This window comes from Pagrus major, chromosome 11 (assembly GCF_040436345.1).
Source record: "Pagrus major chromosome 11, Pma_NU_1.0".
In the NCBI taxonomy this organism is placed as follows: domain Eukaryota; kingdom Metazoa; phylum Chordata; class Actinopteri; order Spariformes; family Sparidae; genus Pagrus; species Pagrus major.
The window spans coordinates 13,520,486-13,537,825 of NC_133225.1; the positions used below are offsets into that span (position 1 = coordinate 13,520,486).

At 40.5% G+C, this 17,340-nt stretch overlaps 2 protein-coding genes across 2 annotated transcripts; both read left to right on the forward strand.

Moving 5' to 3' along the window:
- Window positions 1–14: 14 nt before the first annotated feature.
- acot11b (acyl-CoA thioesterase 11b) lies at window positions 15–10,639 on the forward strand. Its single transcript, XM_073476580.1, has 16 exons — window positions 15–238; window positions 2,213–2,411; window positions 3,464–3,533; window positions 3,826–3,886; window positions 3,978–4,079; window positions 4,165–4,300; window positions 4,393–4,546; window positions 5,294–5,413; window positions 5,603–5,741; window positions 5,879–5,934; window positions 6,886–6,952; window positions 7,051–7,134; window positions 7,507–7,640; window positions 9,243–9,374; window positions 9,498–9,624; window positions 9,749–10,639. The coding sequence occupies exons 2-16, from the start codon at window positions 2,222–2,224 to the stop codon at window positions 9,905–9,907; spliced, it is 1,731 nt and encodes a 576-aa protein (XP_073332681.1). The 5' UTR covers window positions 15–238; window positions 2,213–2,221; the 3' UTR covers window positions 9,908–10,639.
- A 1,210-nt stretch (window positions 10,640–11,849) lies between these two features.
- On the forward strand, window positions 11,850–16,862 carry fpgt (fucose-1-phosphate guanylyltransferase). Its single transcript, XM_073476319.1, has 5 exons — window positions 11,850–11,862; window positions 12,512–12,642; window positions 12,757–12,924; window positions 13,049–13,141; window positions 15,056–16,862. Exons 2-5 carry the CDS (start codon window positions 12,570–12,572, stop codon window positions 16,459–16,461), a joined length of 1,740 nt encoding a protein of 579 aa, XP_073332420.1. The 5' UTR covers window positions 11,850–11,862; window positions 12,512–12,569; the 3' UTR covers window positions 16,462–16,862.
- Window positions 16,863–17,340: the final 478 nt, after the last annotated feature.

The following is a 17,340-nucleotide window of genomic DNA, read 5'->3' on the forward strand; positions in this document are numbered from 1 at the left end:
CTCTCTCTCCCTCCAGTGGTGAAAGCCTTTAGTAAAGCCGTGGTTTGTGTGTGTGCATGTGTGTGTTTAGTAAGTTGTTGTGTTGTGTTGAGGAATGGGGGAAATCAGAAGAGTCGCGGTCCGGGTCGCAGCAGGCTGCAGTGTCCCAGCCGGGGTTCATGTTTTGTAGCCGCTGTCGCTCACTGTCACGTGAAGGACTTTATCTCGACTGCAACATCAGCAGTCACTTTTAAATTGGGTAAGCCATTTTTATTTAGCTTGTTTTCATTGTGAAACCTGCCCTGCGTGTTTACCGGTGACGACTTGTGTTTTGCAAAGTAAATACCAGGCTTTAATTCCGCTGTAGTCCTGCTCATGTGTTCGTGGTGAATGTCTCATTTCTCTGTAAAGGTCACGGCAGCTCGTGTCATCCATAACAGGAAAGACAGGTGACCACTGCTGAGCCCCACTGGAGCAGAAGTTATGGGCAAACACTTGTATCCCAACAAATAGTTTCCACGAATACCACATTCAGCAGCATGCCTTAAAATAGTTTGTGCCCCAAATAGTTTCTGTCCCAGCTTGATTAAAACTGCTCTTTAAAAAAGGCAAGCCAGAGCCTGCACATTTAAAAAAGTTTGCATGTATATCATGTACAGGTATTTCAGGTCCTTCTTTATCCCTCAGCGAGGGGAGAAGTGTTGCAATGAGAAAATGAGTTGCAGATTATTTAAAGCGTCTTATGTTGCAGCATTGGCTCAAACTGCAGTTTTTGTAGATTCAGTAGTGGATACAGTCAAATACAAATGTCTGTGTTTTGGCAGTGGTGCTTCTAGAAATTGAAATGGAACGCCTTTATTGTAGTTGCACAGTGTACAACAAAATGTCAGTGCAAAGTAAACAATCAAGTAAGTAGGTAAAACTCAACTCAACATTTAAGTTAAACAGCTGTGTTGCAGCAGACCCCTCTAAACACAGAAAAGATAAAATATGTCAGGTGTTAGTATCTCAAACAGATCTGACTTCCTTCCACGACCAAAACTGAATCGTAGTTTTCATTTCATCATTTTTTTGTTTGTTTTTTCGTTAAATTGGTCAAAGATTACATTGTGTTATATGAATCCAAAGGTTGAAAATGTCAAATTAAGAGTGCTTTTGTTAAAGGTGCAGTGTGTAAGAATTGGCCACCTGTCGAAGTCATACTCCATACAAATAGGGGGCAGCATATCACTAGTAACCAGTAACACGCATAACTGCTGCTAACTGTACCTGCCATTAGCGAGGTAGCTCAGTTAGCCATGCAGCTAGTGGTCTGGACTGGGAGCTCAGTGCAGCAGGGGAGTGTTGGTGTTTACACTGCTACCGCTCGTAGGAGATGTAGACCATGATGTGCGGGGCTAGCTGGTCAGCATGCTATCTTTGGTAGGTATTTCTGCAACATAGATGTCATAAGATTTTTTTAAATTTATTTACATTCAAACACTGTTGATACTTTTAGTTAATTTTAAAAATATTTTTACATATACTACCTTAATTATTCTAATTACAGTGGAGGCCTGAGCTCGTACCAAGTAGCACCTTTACTGAGTTTCTCTGAGAATTTTTCTACATCAGGACATAATCCAGATTCGATGCTGAAAAGGCCCTTGTTTGACTACTTTGTTTACAACTGATGTAAACCAAATTGTTTGACTGCATCAGAACACATAAATACTGTAGATTTGTCTGACATATTTGATGCCAGTTCAAGTCTTATTTTTTTACATTGGGATTACAGGTTGTAGCTGTAACTCTTAGAGGCGGTAATAAAAAATATCCATACAGCAATATTTTGTATCTCGCCCTCTTGAGGTATGGTTATCGATACACTGGCACCAAATATCGATATTTTTAGGCAGGCACTCAAAACAGATTCCCCTGACAATTTGACTTAAGACTTAATTTCCACAGATGGAAAATAAATTAGTGAGCCATAGTTGTATCCTTCCTTAAAACATTTTAACTCCAAAACGGTTTTGCTGTCTGGCAGTTCGGCCTTTTGCCAGTTTATGGTTATTTCACATGATGGCACACAGACAGTAAGTTGTGGTCAGCGTGAGTGATAAAGAGGAACTAAGCTATACCTCTATTTCTCTTTTTCATCTTAGTTCATGTCAAATTTTGTATGGGGGTGCTATTGTTAGTTAGTTAGTTCTTCTGTAACTAATTTTTCCTATGTTTCTTCTCTGTGTAGTCGTGAGCTATGACGTCAGAGGGGAACCATGCAGACACCATGCCGGACTCTCTGTTCATTCAGGAGAGTGAGGAAGGGTACAGAAACCCCACTGAAGTGAAGATGAGTCAGATCGTGCTGCCATGCCACGCCAACCACTGTGGAGAGCTGAGTGTTGGACAGCTGCTGAAGTGGATGGACTCCACAGCCTGCTTGTCTGGTAGGAAAATATCAGAAAAACTTTGAGTAGTTTTCCTACATCACGCCATGGACCTCATGATATAATAAATAACTAAAGTTATCCAAGAATATCCCATCATGTCCACTGAAGCGTAGCAGGAAGTAGGGAATGTGCAGTCTGAATCAAATCCTGATTATTCAATCAAGTAATTCCATGGCCAATATTTGAAAACTGGGTGACATTTCTAAACTCAGCTTTCAGGTAGATACATCAATTTAAGAGTGTGTATGTAAACAAACACAATTGAAATTGTCATTAAAATGCATCCGTACAACCCCTGTGCCTAAGCATTTAATGTCATTGTGTCAAATTATGATAGTTGCTGTTTTAGTGTTGGACTCGGCCATGATTTGCTTTGGTCTCAGACTTGACTTTGTCTTGACATCCTTGAAAGGTAAAAGACTTAAGAAGGACTCAACTATGAGAGGCTCATCGACATCCTTTAAAAATGACAGAGGACTTTGTTACAGTTTGACAAGTTGTTGCTAAGATTTTTGTTGGTTGAACTGCTGTTTCCAAATGTATATATACATCACAGTATGGTTGGATTTTCTGGATAATCAATGAAGTCACCGTTTAAGGATGAAATAATCAGACAGGAAGGTCTATTTCTGGTTGCTCCAGCAAAATAAGTACCTGAGATTTAAAAGGCACTTAATCACATTAATGTCCATTAATTAATTGCCATAAAGTCCAGCCTGCCCATTTATTTGCAATATTTTCTATTTAATGCAAAAGTATTAAGGAGACCACAGGATAAATGGTCTAAAAATCTGTTAAGGTTGACAATTTTCTATTGCCTCATGGAAGCAATAGATAACACTTATGCATAAATATATCCTTGTTATATAAGGACCAGTAAAGACCTGGATTAAAATTTGAAACTGGTCTGAAGTCTTTCTGTGTGATAGATTATGTCTGTTTGCCTTTATACGTGCACATAGTTACAGCTCATAAGCCTTCACTCATTACATGCTGTCACTATGTGTCTTTGTGCTGCACTAGCTAAATATTTGTGTAATCTCTTCCAGCTGAGAGGCATGCAGGTTGTTCCTGTATCACTGCATCCGTGGACGACATCCATTTTGAACACACCATAGGGTAAGGTATTAATCTTAATGCTGCTTTATCGAGTCGCATCTCCAACTGAGTTGTTGAACAGAGACAGACTATATTGCATCAATTGGCTATGGTGGAGGCTGTTTTTGTTGCAAAACATTAGCAGTGGTGTCAGTGATTTAAAAAAAAAATGAATTAATAAATGGATGTTGTAGTTTTAGTCTTCAAATAATGGGCTACTCCAGTCACAGTAGAGATGTTCAGATCGTGTTGATACTGTAATCACTGCTCCTTGTTCATGGTAAAGAGAAGTGTTTGTGTCTGTCTACTCCAGGGTGGGAAAGGTTGTCAACATCATAGCAAAGGTTAACAGAGCCTTCACATCCAGTATGGAGGTTGGTGGACGTTGCTTTTGATTTCAGCATGGTGAACGTTCATGATATTTCAGAATGAATCAAATGAATGTGGTGATTCTGTTCATTTCAGGTGGGTATATTGGTGACTTGTGAGGACCTTTACACTGACAGGCAGTGGAGGGTTTGCCATGCCTTTGCAACTTTTGTTGCTAGACGAACTGAAACTGGGAAGGTAAGAGACAACAACCAAAATATCGATACAAAACCATTTTACTAAAACCGATTCAACATCCCCTGTGTGCGTTTTTTGTGCACAGGTACAGCTGAAGCAGGTGATTCCTCGCACACAAATGGAGCAGATGGAGTACAGCCTGGCAGCAGAGCGGAGGAGGATGAGGCTGATCCATGCTGAGATCATTACAGACCTACTGAGCAGCAGCACAGCTCAACTGGGTACAGGCAGGGCTTTATAACACAGCACTTGGCCGGGCTGCACCATTTGGAATCTGATTGATTAAAGCTCCACTTTTTTGTGCTCTCACCAGGAGAATGCCAGGAGTATCAGGATGCTGTGCCAGCTGAGCGGACACGAGTGGAGAGCGTGGAGCTGGTGCTACCGCCACATGCCAACCACCAAGTCAGCACCTTCGGGGGCCAGATCATGGCCTGGATGGAGAATGTGGCTACAATCGCAGCATGGTGCGAAGATAATTCTTCTGTTTATTACAGTATATTTTCAAGTCGAAATAAATTTAAGAAAATAGTCTGACATTTTAAGGAATATTATGAGAGATGAAAAGAGGCAAATCATGTTAAATTCATAGCTGCAGCCAGAGGTTGTTAGCTTAGCTTAGCATAAAGATTGGAAGCAGAGGGGAAGAGCTAGCGCAGGAACAAAAAACATCTACCAGCATGTTAAAAGCTTGCTAATGAAATCATTATATCTTAAATATGTTTGTTAATGTGGTTTTCACAGGGAGTTATGTGCAGGACTGTGTCTTGGCTGGGTGCAGTGACTTTGTGGATTAACCACCGGAGACTCAAATCACTGCACCTGGCCAAGAAGTAGTCCCACACAAAATCCCCCATAAAACCACCAATTGTCCTTTTACACTTAAGAATTTGTAGGGATTAAACAAGCAAGATAAAACATGGTAATTAGTGAGCTTTAGAGATGCTGGTGGGTGCGAGGATAGCGGTTTCCATATGTTTCCAGTCTTTATGCTAAGCTAACATAACTGGCTTTTAGCTGTAACTTGATATTTAACTGGCAAATATGAGAGTGGCATATATCTTCTCATATAACACTGGGCAAGAGAAGTGTATTCCCAGTAATTTCTAAAAAAAAATCTAGGTTGCTAAGAGGCTATCTGTAATGAGGCCAAGCTTCAAAACAGCAACAAACTACAAGAGAGTCCCACTTTTTTCTCTTTATCTCGGATCTAGTCGCTTGTGTAACGCTCACCCAACCCTGAGGAGCATTGATATGTTCCATTTTCGAGGCCCATCTCATATCGGTGACAGACTGGTACTGAAAGCCATCGTTAACAACGCCTTCAAGCACAGGTGAGTCTACACATCATGATGAATTTGCAAGAATAGCGCAAAAGTCAAATACCTCTCAACTCATCTAAGTAATGTTCACATAAATTTACCTTTATAACTCAAATATTGACAGTGTTTATAGTACATCTCTGTGTGTGCATATCTTTTTGTGAACCCACGCGCCTGGCCTGGATACACGGTGTGATTCAGCATGGAGGTGGGCGTGTGTGCTGAGGCCTACCAGGGTGGAGAACCTCTGCGCCATATAAATAGTGCTTTTATGACCTTTGAGGTGCTGGACAGTGACAGGAAAGCACGAACGCTGCCACGGATACGACCTGAGCCTGTGGTGAGTTTTCTAAGTGTTGAAAGCCCATAGTATACAGTTGAGTGTTCAGCCAAAAAAAGCATAGTTTGAGTACAGAGTTCACAAAATGAGCATCCTTTTTTGATGTTTTGAGCTTTAGGTTTTCCCATGTTTTACAGGATGGAAAAAGACGTTATCAAGAAGCTATTGCCCGAAAGAAGATTCGCCTTGATAGGTTAGTGTCCCTCCTTAAACAGGTTGTGTTGTATGTGCATCCCACTGATATCTCAGAGGACTGACCTGGTTTACTGCAGATGTGTATATTGTTGTCAGTATAAAAGCTGATCCATATGCAAAAAATATGTTTTCATTCTTCCAAAGGACTCACAAGACTGTCATCTGCTCCCTTAAAAAAATTATATTTACTACGTTAGGAAAAGTATGTTTTGACCTAAAGTGAGTCTTTGCTAACCCGACGTGCCAGACGGTTAGTTACACAGAACCACCTGAGAGGTCGTTCTTGGAAACTGTTTGGAAACAGAACAATAATTAGTTTGACCCATTAGGGTTCAGCCACAAACACAGAGCTTGACGTGTGGAAAAATGTATTCTCTCGAGATCTTGCGAATCCAGCTGCCTAACAAGGTCCAGAGGAATCAAACAGACACAGGTTTATTTCATTTATAAAGGGGAATGGTGCCATTCAGTTTCCATCCATTTCACTCCTTTAAAACCCAACACAAAATATTGTAATACTGTATGCCACAAAGCAACATTATATGCAAGATGAGTCATTATAAACCATTACAAAACCAACAAACACGGTGGAAGACACACCGATCATATTACACGTTTTAGTATAAGGCACTGGAAGTCATCATTGCTCCGTTTGTTCAGTGTTGTTCTACAGAATCCATTGTTTAGAATACTCAGCAGCACATGACTTGGCAGAGCGGCATATCACTGAGCTGAGCAGACTTTGGTGCACAGTCTGTCAAGAATAATAAGTTCATTGTTCAACTGCAAAATACCCTGCCTCCAGTATAATCTTCACTCCACTGTTTAATAACCAAATGTGCTGGATCACGGCTAAAATGAAAAAAAAAAAAGGTTGTTGTGTTGGCCAGGTTCTCAGATCTTCCTTTTGTCCCTCCATGTAAATCACTATGCCCTACATGTTTTACAGGAAATACATTATCTCATGCAAGCAAACTGAAGTGCCTCTGTCTGTGCCCTGGGATCCAAGTAACCAGGTATTGCAATTTCTGGCAAACAGAGGCACGCACGCTTAGCGAGGCTTTTTAGATATTGCCACTGTATTCAAGAGTTCAGACAACCCTTTGTTTTTCAGATGTACCTGAGCTATAATAATGTATCGGCACTGAAACTAATGGATACCAGAAACAACTGGGTATTAACTTCTGAGAAAAACAAGGTCAGTACTGTTTGTATTATTATCATCCAGGATATAGCCTGTTAAATAGATACAGCTGTTGTGACTCCACCATGCATTCTGATCTGTATTATTTTGGACAAGCTGCACAGTCATAATGGCTGTCCTGGAAGGAAGCCCATATTGCTTTAATTAAATTGTGGAATAATGCAGAATAAGTCAGAAAACGTCGTCTAAACCGACTTCTGCTCCACCCTTCTCCAAAAGTCATTTTAAAAGATGTAGAGAACAAGAACTGACTTCCACCAATGAATTAAGCAGTTTTGACAACAGTCAGATTTTAAAATAACTGGAATAAATCCTGTTCATACACGTAGAGCCCACCTACTCTCTGTGGATATGCTCCATTCTTAGGTCAGGCTGTACACGCTGGAGGAAAACCACATGCTGTGTTTCAAAGTGGAGATGCACGTCAGCGTACCAGCAGAGCAGACATTCCACCTCCTGTCAGACCTGAGGCGGAGAAAGGAGTGGGACCGGCACTATGAGTCAGTAACATATACATTTTTGGCCTCATGCGTCATCTGGGGCACTGCAACATACAGCCAGGAGAATAAGCTTCGAGGATAATTTTGATGTTTTTCTATATTTTTTCTTCTTCATTATCAGCAAAGCGTATAAAAACACCAAAACCAACAATGGTTTGGTCCTTCTCTCAATACTAGTTTATTTTTAAAAAAGCTCAGTATTTTCCTGAAATAGCCTGGCACTGTTGGTTTTTCGCAAATGTTACCCAAATGAATAAATAGTATTTCTCAGGAGACTGTGGATTAAAACACATTTAGTGCTAAAGTGAGTATTTACAGCAACAGGAAGGTGTATTTGGGATGTTCCAAAAATAAACAGCAGTGCCCGTATTCATGGCAGTTGAACAACATGTCACCGAGTGCAACAGAGAGGTTCATCGCTCATCACTTTTGGACAACAATGGAGGTTTATGGCACAGTGGAATACAAACAGATGAATGCTGGTTATGGTCTTTTCATTGGACTTGTTGACATCAGGTGAAATGTAACTTGTCACCAGCTTTACCTCTTAAAGGTCCAGTGTGTAGGATTTAGGTGCAGAGATGGAAATATTAAATTCATAATTATATTTTGACGAGTGTGTAATTACCTGAAACTAAGAATCCTTGTGTTTTCGTAACCTTTGAACAAGCCTTTTATATCTACAGAGGAAGCGGATCCTCTTCCACAGACTCTGCCATGTTTCCACAGTAGCCCAGGACAGACGAGCCAAACTCTGGCTCTAGAAAGGGGCTTTCACGTTTTTAGTGGCCTCCTCAGAGGAGGGTGAGATGAGGAGTTTTGAGTTGGTTACAGTCTTCTACATGCCACTAAGTCCTATGCACTGGACCTTTTAAATTCCTAAGCTGAATTATATTATTACGGCAAACAACTAATCAACTCAAGGTTAAAGTTAGATACTACTTTATTTATGCCTGACATAGGCTGGCACATATTAATTCAATACAAAATTAATAACAAATAACTAAATTAAAGGGGCAATGTGTAATGTATTATAAGATATGTTGAGAATTTTAGTTTAAAACATTAAAAAAGGAACTAAAATTATCAACAGAGTGTGAAGAAACAACATTGTTGACGTTATCATATCGTTATTGACATAACGCTATGTCAGAAACATCTATTAAAGGTATTGTTTTGCAGAGATGTCTACAGACGTTAGCATGCTAACAAACTAGCACCAGCCGATCCTGTCTTGCCTACTTGCGATAGTGTGATAGTGCTCCATAGTTTCAAGTATTTTAGTAGTTCACTACTTATTCTAAATGTCAAGAAATATTTTTACATTTCCTTAATACGGCTAACTGAACAAACTAGCTAATGGCAGCTAGGCATAGCCAAAGATAGCCACCATTACCCTGGTAATATTCTGCCCCTTATATTTATATCATTAATATTTTTTTCTGCTCTTGAACTCTGGCCATTTCTTACATATTACACCTTTCAATACAATGAATAATATAATTAATTATTTGTATTAATTGATGACAGCAGTGTGAGATGTTGAGCTGATTTAATTCTCCACCTTTAATATCTGTATATTATCACATGCTCATTGCACAGGGAATGTGAGGTGATCAACCAAGCAGATGAGGAAGACACCCTTTATCGCATAGCCACACCGTCTGTCAGTAAAGGGGGCAAAGGCAAGGACTTTATCTTGTTGGCATCCAGGAGGAAGCCATGTGATGCCAGGTGTTGTAACATACTACATAATAAACACCCTGCTCATCTCATTTTACATTTTGCTTCTTGATTTCCTACTCCAACATATATTTCATAAAGTCTCTTGATGCTATCCTCTTTTGTCCCTCTCAGGGACCCATATCTGATCGCTCTGCGTTCTGTCACTTTGCCCACTCACCCTCCCACGGAGGACTACACGAGGGGAGAGGTGCTCTGTGCTGGCTTCACAATCTGGGAAGAGTCCAGTACTGTCACCAAGGTTGGCCAAATGAGAAGGGCACGCAGTTCATGCGACCAGCAAACTTTTGCAAAACAACCCAAAAGTAATTAAAAGATGCATTGGTTTAACTGCACCACATTTTATCTGTTGTGTTATCTTTCAGATAACCTACTACAACCAGGCCACACCAGGTGTCCTCCCATACATCTCCACAGACATCGCTGGCCTCTCCTCCAGCTTTTACAGTGCGTTTTCTGCCTGTAGCCACTTCCTGGAGGCCAACAAGGACAGCCTGGCTGCTCTGCCGCCCTCTGCGCTGTGACACAAAAAGTGCTGCCATGGTCTATCCCAACAAGAGGAGCATCGGTAGGAGGGATTAGGATCATCTCTCTGTCTTTATTAATTTTCATTTTGTTGTGGAGGTGCTGCTCTCTTGGATGTGTCCCACCTTGAGATTACAGATGTTTCTGTGATGGATTTGGTTTCTGGTGGTTTCTTTCAAGCCTTTAGACCTTAGTTCTCACTGGATGACTTTTTGAAAATGAGTTAATTCACTGTATACAGTAGTTGTTGTTGTTTTTTAAAGAATTTGCTAATTGATTTCAGCAAGATTGATAGGTTTGAAGCAAGACTGCACAATGTTTCTGCAATGTCTCTTGAATTTTAAAGCTTGTGTTATACTAATTTATAGATCAATACATTTTTGTAAATAGGTTTAAGTATTTAACACACTCTCAGCAATCTGTTATTTTGAGACGTGTCGTGTTTTTAATGGCATTACCAGTCTTTAGAGAAACTAATGTGAGGATAAGAGAGATGTTTTAATTGGCCTCTTTTTTAATATAGTTTTCTACCTCCTGAGATTTTAAACTATTTGATTAAGACTTAGAATGTAAGTTTAGTGTGTAATGCTGTTTTTTACTTTGAGATGTATGATTTTCTAGCACAACTCTTGCACTGATTGTATAACATGTTGACTTTCTATGGCCAAGACTCACACACGACGAGCTGTTTTCTTGATTGAACCTGAAACAATAAACACGATAGACCAGTGGATTATGCTCATTTCAGCTGTTGAGTCGGTGTTCACCTCCCTCCCCCTGCATTCCCCACATTCCTTAATCGTTTTTGTGAAGAAAAAACAAAGAAAAACACGGGCTGCAGTTGTATCCCACTGTAACTTGTGGTTTTTGTGTTGTGATAGCTGCACAGGCCAGCAGAGGAGTGTGATGGAAGTGAAACAATAAAGCCTCGGCTGGCAGCCCTACTGGGATTTAAAGGAGTTGGTAGCTCCACCTGCTTTCCAGGTATTGTGTTTGTTCAGTGATCATCCTGTTATGCCTCCCGGACAGCAAAACCAGGGAGGAGTAAAAGCACAAGTGAATGCATCTGAAACGATGAAATGCTGTCAGACACGAGCCCAGTCAGTAATCCTGTGGTCCAAAGCAATCCTGGATGAGTGTATTATGTGTGCTGGCCTGCAGTTTGACGCTCGTTGCCAGTTCTCACCACTCTGCAGGTCTGATGTGTGCTATTCTCAGTCAGTGAGGCAAGCTGTCCTCATCAGTGCCCACTTTAAAGCCACCCTCTTCTCTGATTTCTACAAATGTAGCATGCCTTTGCCTGGTATCCTGCACCCATCTGTCCTCACTGACTCTGAGCAGTTTCAGGGCAGCCTTCAAGTGAGACTGGTTTAGTAACTCATCCTGCTCATGGTTGTCCTGAAAGCTGTATGCTGTCATCTTGTGAGGGAGCCTTATTGAGAGAGCTCTGACAGCTAAGATCTTAATTCTGGAAGGATAATGTGGTTGAAGGTAGCAAAGGTCCATGCTCTCAACAAGGTTATTATAGTTAACCAAATCTAAATTAAAACTAAAACTAGGTGTGAAAAACATTTTCGTCAACTTAAACAAAAACAAAAACTAGACTTTATGAGTAAAGAAAAAAGGATTTAGTTTCTATACTTCTTAAAATTATATCCTGACAGTGTATAGGCCCAATTAAATTATAGACAATCTTGGTGCACCATTAAATGAACAAAGAATAATAAAAATAAGAAAATATTTTTTGGTGGTTGGTGTCCAATTTCTTAATTCCAGTTTTTTCATTATCTTTCCTTGGTGAAACGCAGAACGGGAAAGGGTGGTTATATTCAGGCTACTCCAGTTAAACCAGATTTTTGATGTGCAGGTATTGTGGCTCGTGACGTCATGGTTCACGCACCGCCTTTTGCAGCACAGTATCACCTGGATATAAGAGAGGGTCTGAAACAGAGAGGTCTGCTGCGCTTCAGTTTATCGTTTATCTCGGGTGTATTTAATCGACATTTGAAGCGACAATATGAGTCGGGAATATAACCCAAAGTTACAACTGGCAACAAGCGAGAAAGTCAGAAAATTCAACTCTCTGCGAGGTGAGTTTTATGTTTTATTAACGTGTCATGTTCTGTGGTTTAATTATTGTATTTTATTATACCTTTGCAGTTGTTTTCTTTCTGTGAGTTTGGAGAAAGTCGTTGACAATAGAACGTTTCACTGATTTACCCTTATATGTGCAAGAAAGTCCACTTTAACATTATTGATAATGAATATTCTTGCAAGCAAAATTTACTGGCTTGACGGAAATGTGGGTATTTTTTTTAAACAGAAAGAGAAGCTAAACTAGCCTAACGTGTTTGTAATGATTAAGGCCTCTTTATTTTTGATAAAATTTATATAATATGTTTGTATTTAAAAAAAAAAAAAGATTATTTCCTTTTTTAAAATCTTTATTCACTGGCAAAAAAAAAAACCCCTTGAAACTTCAGGCTACTCCAGTTAAACCAGATTTTAGATGAGCGGGTATTGTGGCTCGTGACGTCACCGTTCACGCCCCGCCTTTTGCCAACACAACGTCACCCGGAAGTAAGAGACGGTCTGAAACAGAGGTCTGCTGCGCTTTAGTATGAGTGCTTATCTCATTTAATCGACATTTGAAGCGACAGTATGAGTCAGGAATGTAACACAAGGTTACAACTAGCAACAAGAGAAAAACTCAGAAAATTCAACTCTCTGCGAGGTGAGTTTTGTGTTGTATTAACGTGTCGTGAAGTTCAGTGACAGTTTGTTTCCTCCTGCTGTGTTTACCTGTATTTTATTATCTGTATTACCTGGCTGCTTTGTCTTTGTGAAGGCCGACAGGTGCAGCCCGGTGAGTTTTGGGACGTGGTGGTACTGACCGCTGCGGATGAGAGCCAGAGAGAGGCGTACGAGCTGCAGATCAGTGGGAAAGTTGACAGGAAGGAGCTTCCCCTCGGCATTCAGTACAAGGTGTTCTCAGACCCACCTGGATCTAAAATAGGTGAGTGAGACAGACTGACGCTCTCAGGTGTCGTTCCATGGTTGCTGAGGGAGAGCAACAATGCACCACGTTATCATGATTATTATAATTATTATTATTACTAATGTAGCCTTGTTTTTCCAAGGGAATGGAGGCGCCACTCTGCACGTGCTGCAGCAGCTGAATCGCATCTATGAGAAGACTCTGGGCAGTCTGAGAGTCATCATCATACATGCAGGTTTGAGATTTTCAATGTCCTTTTGTTGCTGTCAGACATTTAGATAAATTGCATGAAACTTATACCTTCCACTGCTTTTCATCAGGGAGGTCCACACAGTAACAGTAACAGTAAACCAAATAATTTTTTAAAGATAACTCAACAGAAGCAAACTATGAGGTGTAAAGTCAGTAGTGAAGGATGGGTGTTGGGTGCAGTGAAACTGTGGGTGCTAACATCAGAATCAGAATTCCTTTATTAGTCACGCAAACGGTGAAATTTGTGCGTCATAGCAGCCAAAGGACAGTTCAATATAACAATAAACAATAATAATAGTAAAAAATAAACAATATAATAAAAAGGTAAGAAATAGAAATAGACTCATATACATTATATGTACAAATATAAACAGTGTGGGCAGGGTATTGTTATTAATAAATAATGAATATGAGAATTGCCCAGTTAGTGCAAACCAAAATGAGAAATGGGTTATGTATAGAGTTTTTATTGCACAGTGCACAAGTGAGGTCTACTGGGAGCAGTGCTGGTTGTAGAGTCTATAACTATTTAACATGGACCAAGGCTAACTAAACATAATCATAACCCAAACAATCCCAAAATGGAGTGCCCAAAAAGGCACCAGCCTTCCAGGAGGGAGAGAGAGCCATCTTGGAATTACCTGGCTTATAAAGGCTCTTAACAGGTGACACCAATCACTCAATGACGTGGGTGGGACCCCGGACCATCAGGAAGAACCTGAAAAGAGGAGCACAGGCAGGAAAGGGACAACACAGATACTGGCCTAAGGCCTCGGGCCGTCACAATGAATTTATTTGACAACTTGACAATGATGACAGCGCAACAGGTACATGCTGCGAACACCTATCTCCATTATGACCCTGAATACCAGTAATGGACTGCAGACAATTTATGGATGGTTTGGGTTGCTTATATGCTATAAAAGTAATAAAAAATCCATCAACGCAAATGAATTGTTAAAGCTACTTGCCAAAGTTTGATACCAGCCAGTAAAGCAACTATACTTTAACATGATGTTATAACCTGCCTCTTAAGGTTCATCACTGCGACGCTGCTCCACTCACACACATCAAATAATCCAAATCACCACACCACAGTTACTGCTGCATCCTTCAAAAACTGCCCACACACACACACATCCGGAAAGCTTTTCTCTTACTCAAGTAATCTCTGCCACTCCACTTTTCCTACAGCAGACGATCATCTACACCTAATTAGTAATGTAATGATTCATTTTATTATTGATGAATCTGTCAATTCTTTTCTAAATGAATTGATTAGTTGTTTGGTTTACAAAATGTAAGAAAGTGCTGACAAATGACGCCACTGTTTCACAAAGGCCATGATGAAGTCTTCAGATGTCTTGTTTTGTCCACAACCCAAAGAAAATCAGTTAACTAAGATTTTTTTTTTAAATGTCTCAAAAATTACTCAAATGAATTATCAAAATATTTGGTGATTAATTTCATAGTTCGCAACTAACTAATCGATGTATCAGTGAATTGTTGCAGCTCTACAGCTAATTTCCCTAACAGATTAAAAAATCACATTTTTTATCTTATATTTCAAAAGAAATCTACATTCTTTCAATAATATGGCATATTGTGAACATAAATACTTTGCAGTGAACACAGCTGCTCTGATGATGAAACAAAAATGTGAGGAGTTCATATGTGTATAGTTTTTTTTAAAGATTATAACATCTTCTAAATGATTTGGATGACATGTTTTTGGTTTCAAAAGCAAGTGTCAGAAACTGACTTTTAATTTGGCAGAAGTTAACTGCGTTTTTTTTCCAAAGTTCAGAAGTTGATTGCAAATGTTCAGACATTTAAATCAATGCACATATTGTATGTGATGTTTCCCACTCTAACATGTCTCCTCTCATCTTTCCAGGAGGCTTTAGTCAGCGTTTGCCCAGTGCCAGCGCCATGGGGAAGATCTTCGGCGCCGTGCCGCTCGGTGACCCTGTCTACCAGATGCTGGATCTCAAACTGGCCGTATATGTGGATTTCCCCTTGCAGATGAAGCCCGGTGTGTTGGTGACCTGTTCGGATCACATTGAGCTCTACAGTATTGGAGAGGATCAGAGCATCAGGTTTGACCAACCAGGCTTCACAGCTTTAGCCCACCCCTCCCCGCTGTCTATCGGGACTACACATGGGGTGTTTGTGTTGGATTTGAATGAAAAGTCTACTCACTCAGAAATGCAGAACATTTCCTGCCTGCGCTTTCTGCACAAGGTGAGCATCGATCAGATGAGAGCTAACGGAGCCGTTCGTAAAAGGCAGAGTGGTTGTTTTTCTCCCTCTGATGCTGAGTTTGTCTACACAGACAGCACCTATTATGCCGACTTTGATTCTGTGAAGTCTCTTCTTAATCTGCTGAAAGAGTTGGGGCCTTTAAAGTGCGAGATAGACGCATACGGGGACTTTCTCCAAGCACTGGGCCCTAAAGCCACGATAGATTACACCAGCAACACTGCAAATGTCGCCAAAGAGGAGAGCAGCCTGGTGGAAACCCGGCAAAAGATCTTCCATCTTTTAAAAGGGACTCCCTTGAATGTCATTGTCCTGAACAACTCCAAGTTTTATCACATCGGAACCACATCAGAGTACCTCTTCCACCTCACTGAGGATGTGGCGCTGAGGACTGAGCTGGGTCTCCTGTCAAGTGCCTTCAGTGTACATGTGAATGAAAGCTCTGAGGGCTCCTCACAATGCTGCGTCATGTGCAGTGTTGTTGATCCCAGCTGCTCTGTGGGAGCTGGATCAGTGGTGGAGTACTCTAGACTGGGAGCAGGAGTTTCTGTAGGTAAGGGCTCCATCGTCAGCAGCTGCTGGGTCAGTGCGGGCCTCTCGGTGCCCGACGGAGTCTTCATGCATTCACTGTGTGTGATTCACAAGAACCAAACCAGGTTTGTAACTGTCGTGTTTGGGATTAATGAAGACTTGAAGCGCGGTGTTGAAGCCCCTGCATACCTGGAAGAGCTGAAGTTCTTTGGTGTCAGCCTGGCAGACTGCCTGTCCCACTGGGGGGTGAAAAATGAAGACCTGAAGTTCTCCGGAGATGCATCCAGCTGTAGTTTGTGGAAGGCTTGTTTGTTTCCTGTTTGCTCTGACCTGCAAAGCTCATTCTCAGTGTCTCTGGAGATGCTGCAGGCTGTCCTGAGTGGGTCCACATTCACTTTACCAAAAGACACAACGCTGATGTCCATGGAAGAGTCCTTACAGTGTAAGAACCTGGATGAAATGTTGAAGTTCAGGAAGGGACTACATGAAGACATCACACAGAGAAAATGAACAACTGAGTTACTGATATTTCAGGTTATTTGAGAGTGTTTATGTTCTCAGTTTCAGTACGAAACCACATAGATTGTAAATAAAAAAACAAATCATTCACATCTTGCTCATCCAATCAGATAAACTTTCACAAGTCAATCGCCAGAAATTTTTTTGGGAAATGTATGTTTCTGCAAACCACTGACAGGTTAATTGTCTTTCTTCTTTATTATTATATTTCTTTATGTTCAGTTTTTTATTTAATGTTTGTGACAAAAACCATTTGGTAGGGGTTGCGGAAAATTCATGTTTTGGCTTATCTGGTTTTATTGCCACAAACACGGCTGGAAAATGTCCCGACGTCTCGTTGAAAACTGTCCAGTAGCCTCGGAAAATGCAAAATAAAAACATTTTATTCTGGCGACTAGGCTGATTTTTATTTTATTTCATAACAGTCAGGACTATGAGCTTTTGTCAGCTGTTTAAAGTTCTGATGTGGATTCTGTCATCTGATCATCTGTCATTCTAATTAAAATATAATTTGTGGTGTATTTAAGAAGCATTTAGCTTATTTCCTCTTCCACATTTCCCTGTTTTCATGACCAGAGGTTACCCGGTTAAAATGGCAGCATCAAAGGTATAAAGGTTGGACGGCAGACAGAGAAACCAGTTTCGGTCATGTCAGCATCTTGGGCACTGCTCTACATAGACATGTGCATTGTCTTATAACAGTGTGAAGCAAAGGGTGCTGTCATCTAATCTTTCTTAATAGGCCATTTAGCACAGCAGACATTCATTAAAAAAAATATTATTAGCTACTACATTGTGGTTATAACTGGAAGATTAACCTGTGCTTCTCCTAATAGGTCAACATGTTTGTTGTGAAAAATGCAGAGACAG

Excerpts from the sequence above, each read along its gene's own strand:
- acot11b (XM_073476580.1), top strand. The coding sequence starts at position 2,222 with ATGACGTCAGAGGGGAACCATGCAGACACCATGCCGGACTCTCTGTTC. Across the intron at positions 4,080-4,164 it reads GACGAACTGAAACTGGGAAG|GTACAGCTGAAGCAGGTGAT; the intron begins GTAAGAGACAAC and ends TTTTGTGCACAG. Across the intron at positions 7,135-7,506 it reads TAACTTCTGAGAAAAACAAG|GTCAGGCTGTACACGCTGGA; the intron begins GTCAGTACTGTT and ends CTCCATTCTTAG.
- fpgt (XM_073476319.1), top strand. The coding sequence starts at position 12,570 with ATGAGTCAGGAATGTAACACAAGGTTACAACTAGCAACAAGAGAAAAA. Across the intron at positions 12,643-12,756 it reads AAAATTCAACTCTCTGCGAG|GCCGACAGGTGCAGCCCGGT; the intron begins GTGAGTTTTGTG and ends GTCTTTGTGAAG. Across the intron at positions 13,142-15,055 it reads AGTCATCATCATACATGCAG|GAGGCTTTAGTCAGCGTTTG; the intron begins GTTTGAGATTTT and ends TCATCTTTCCAG.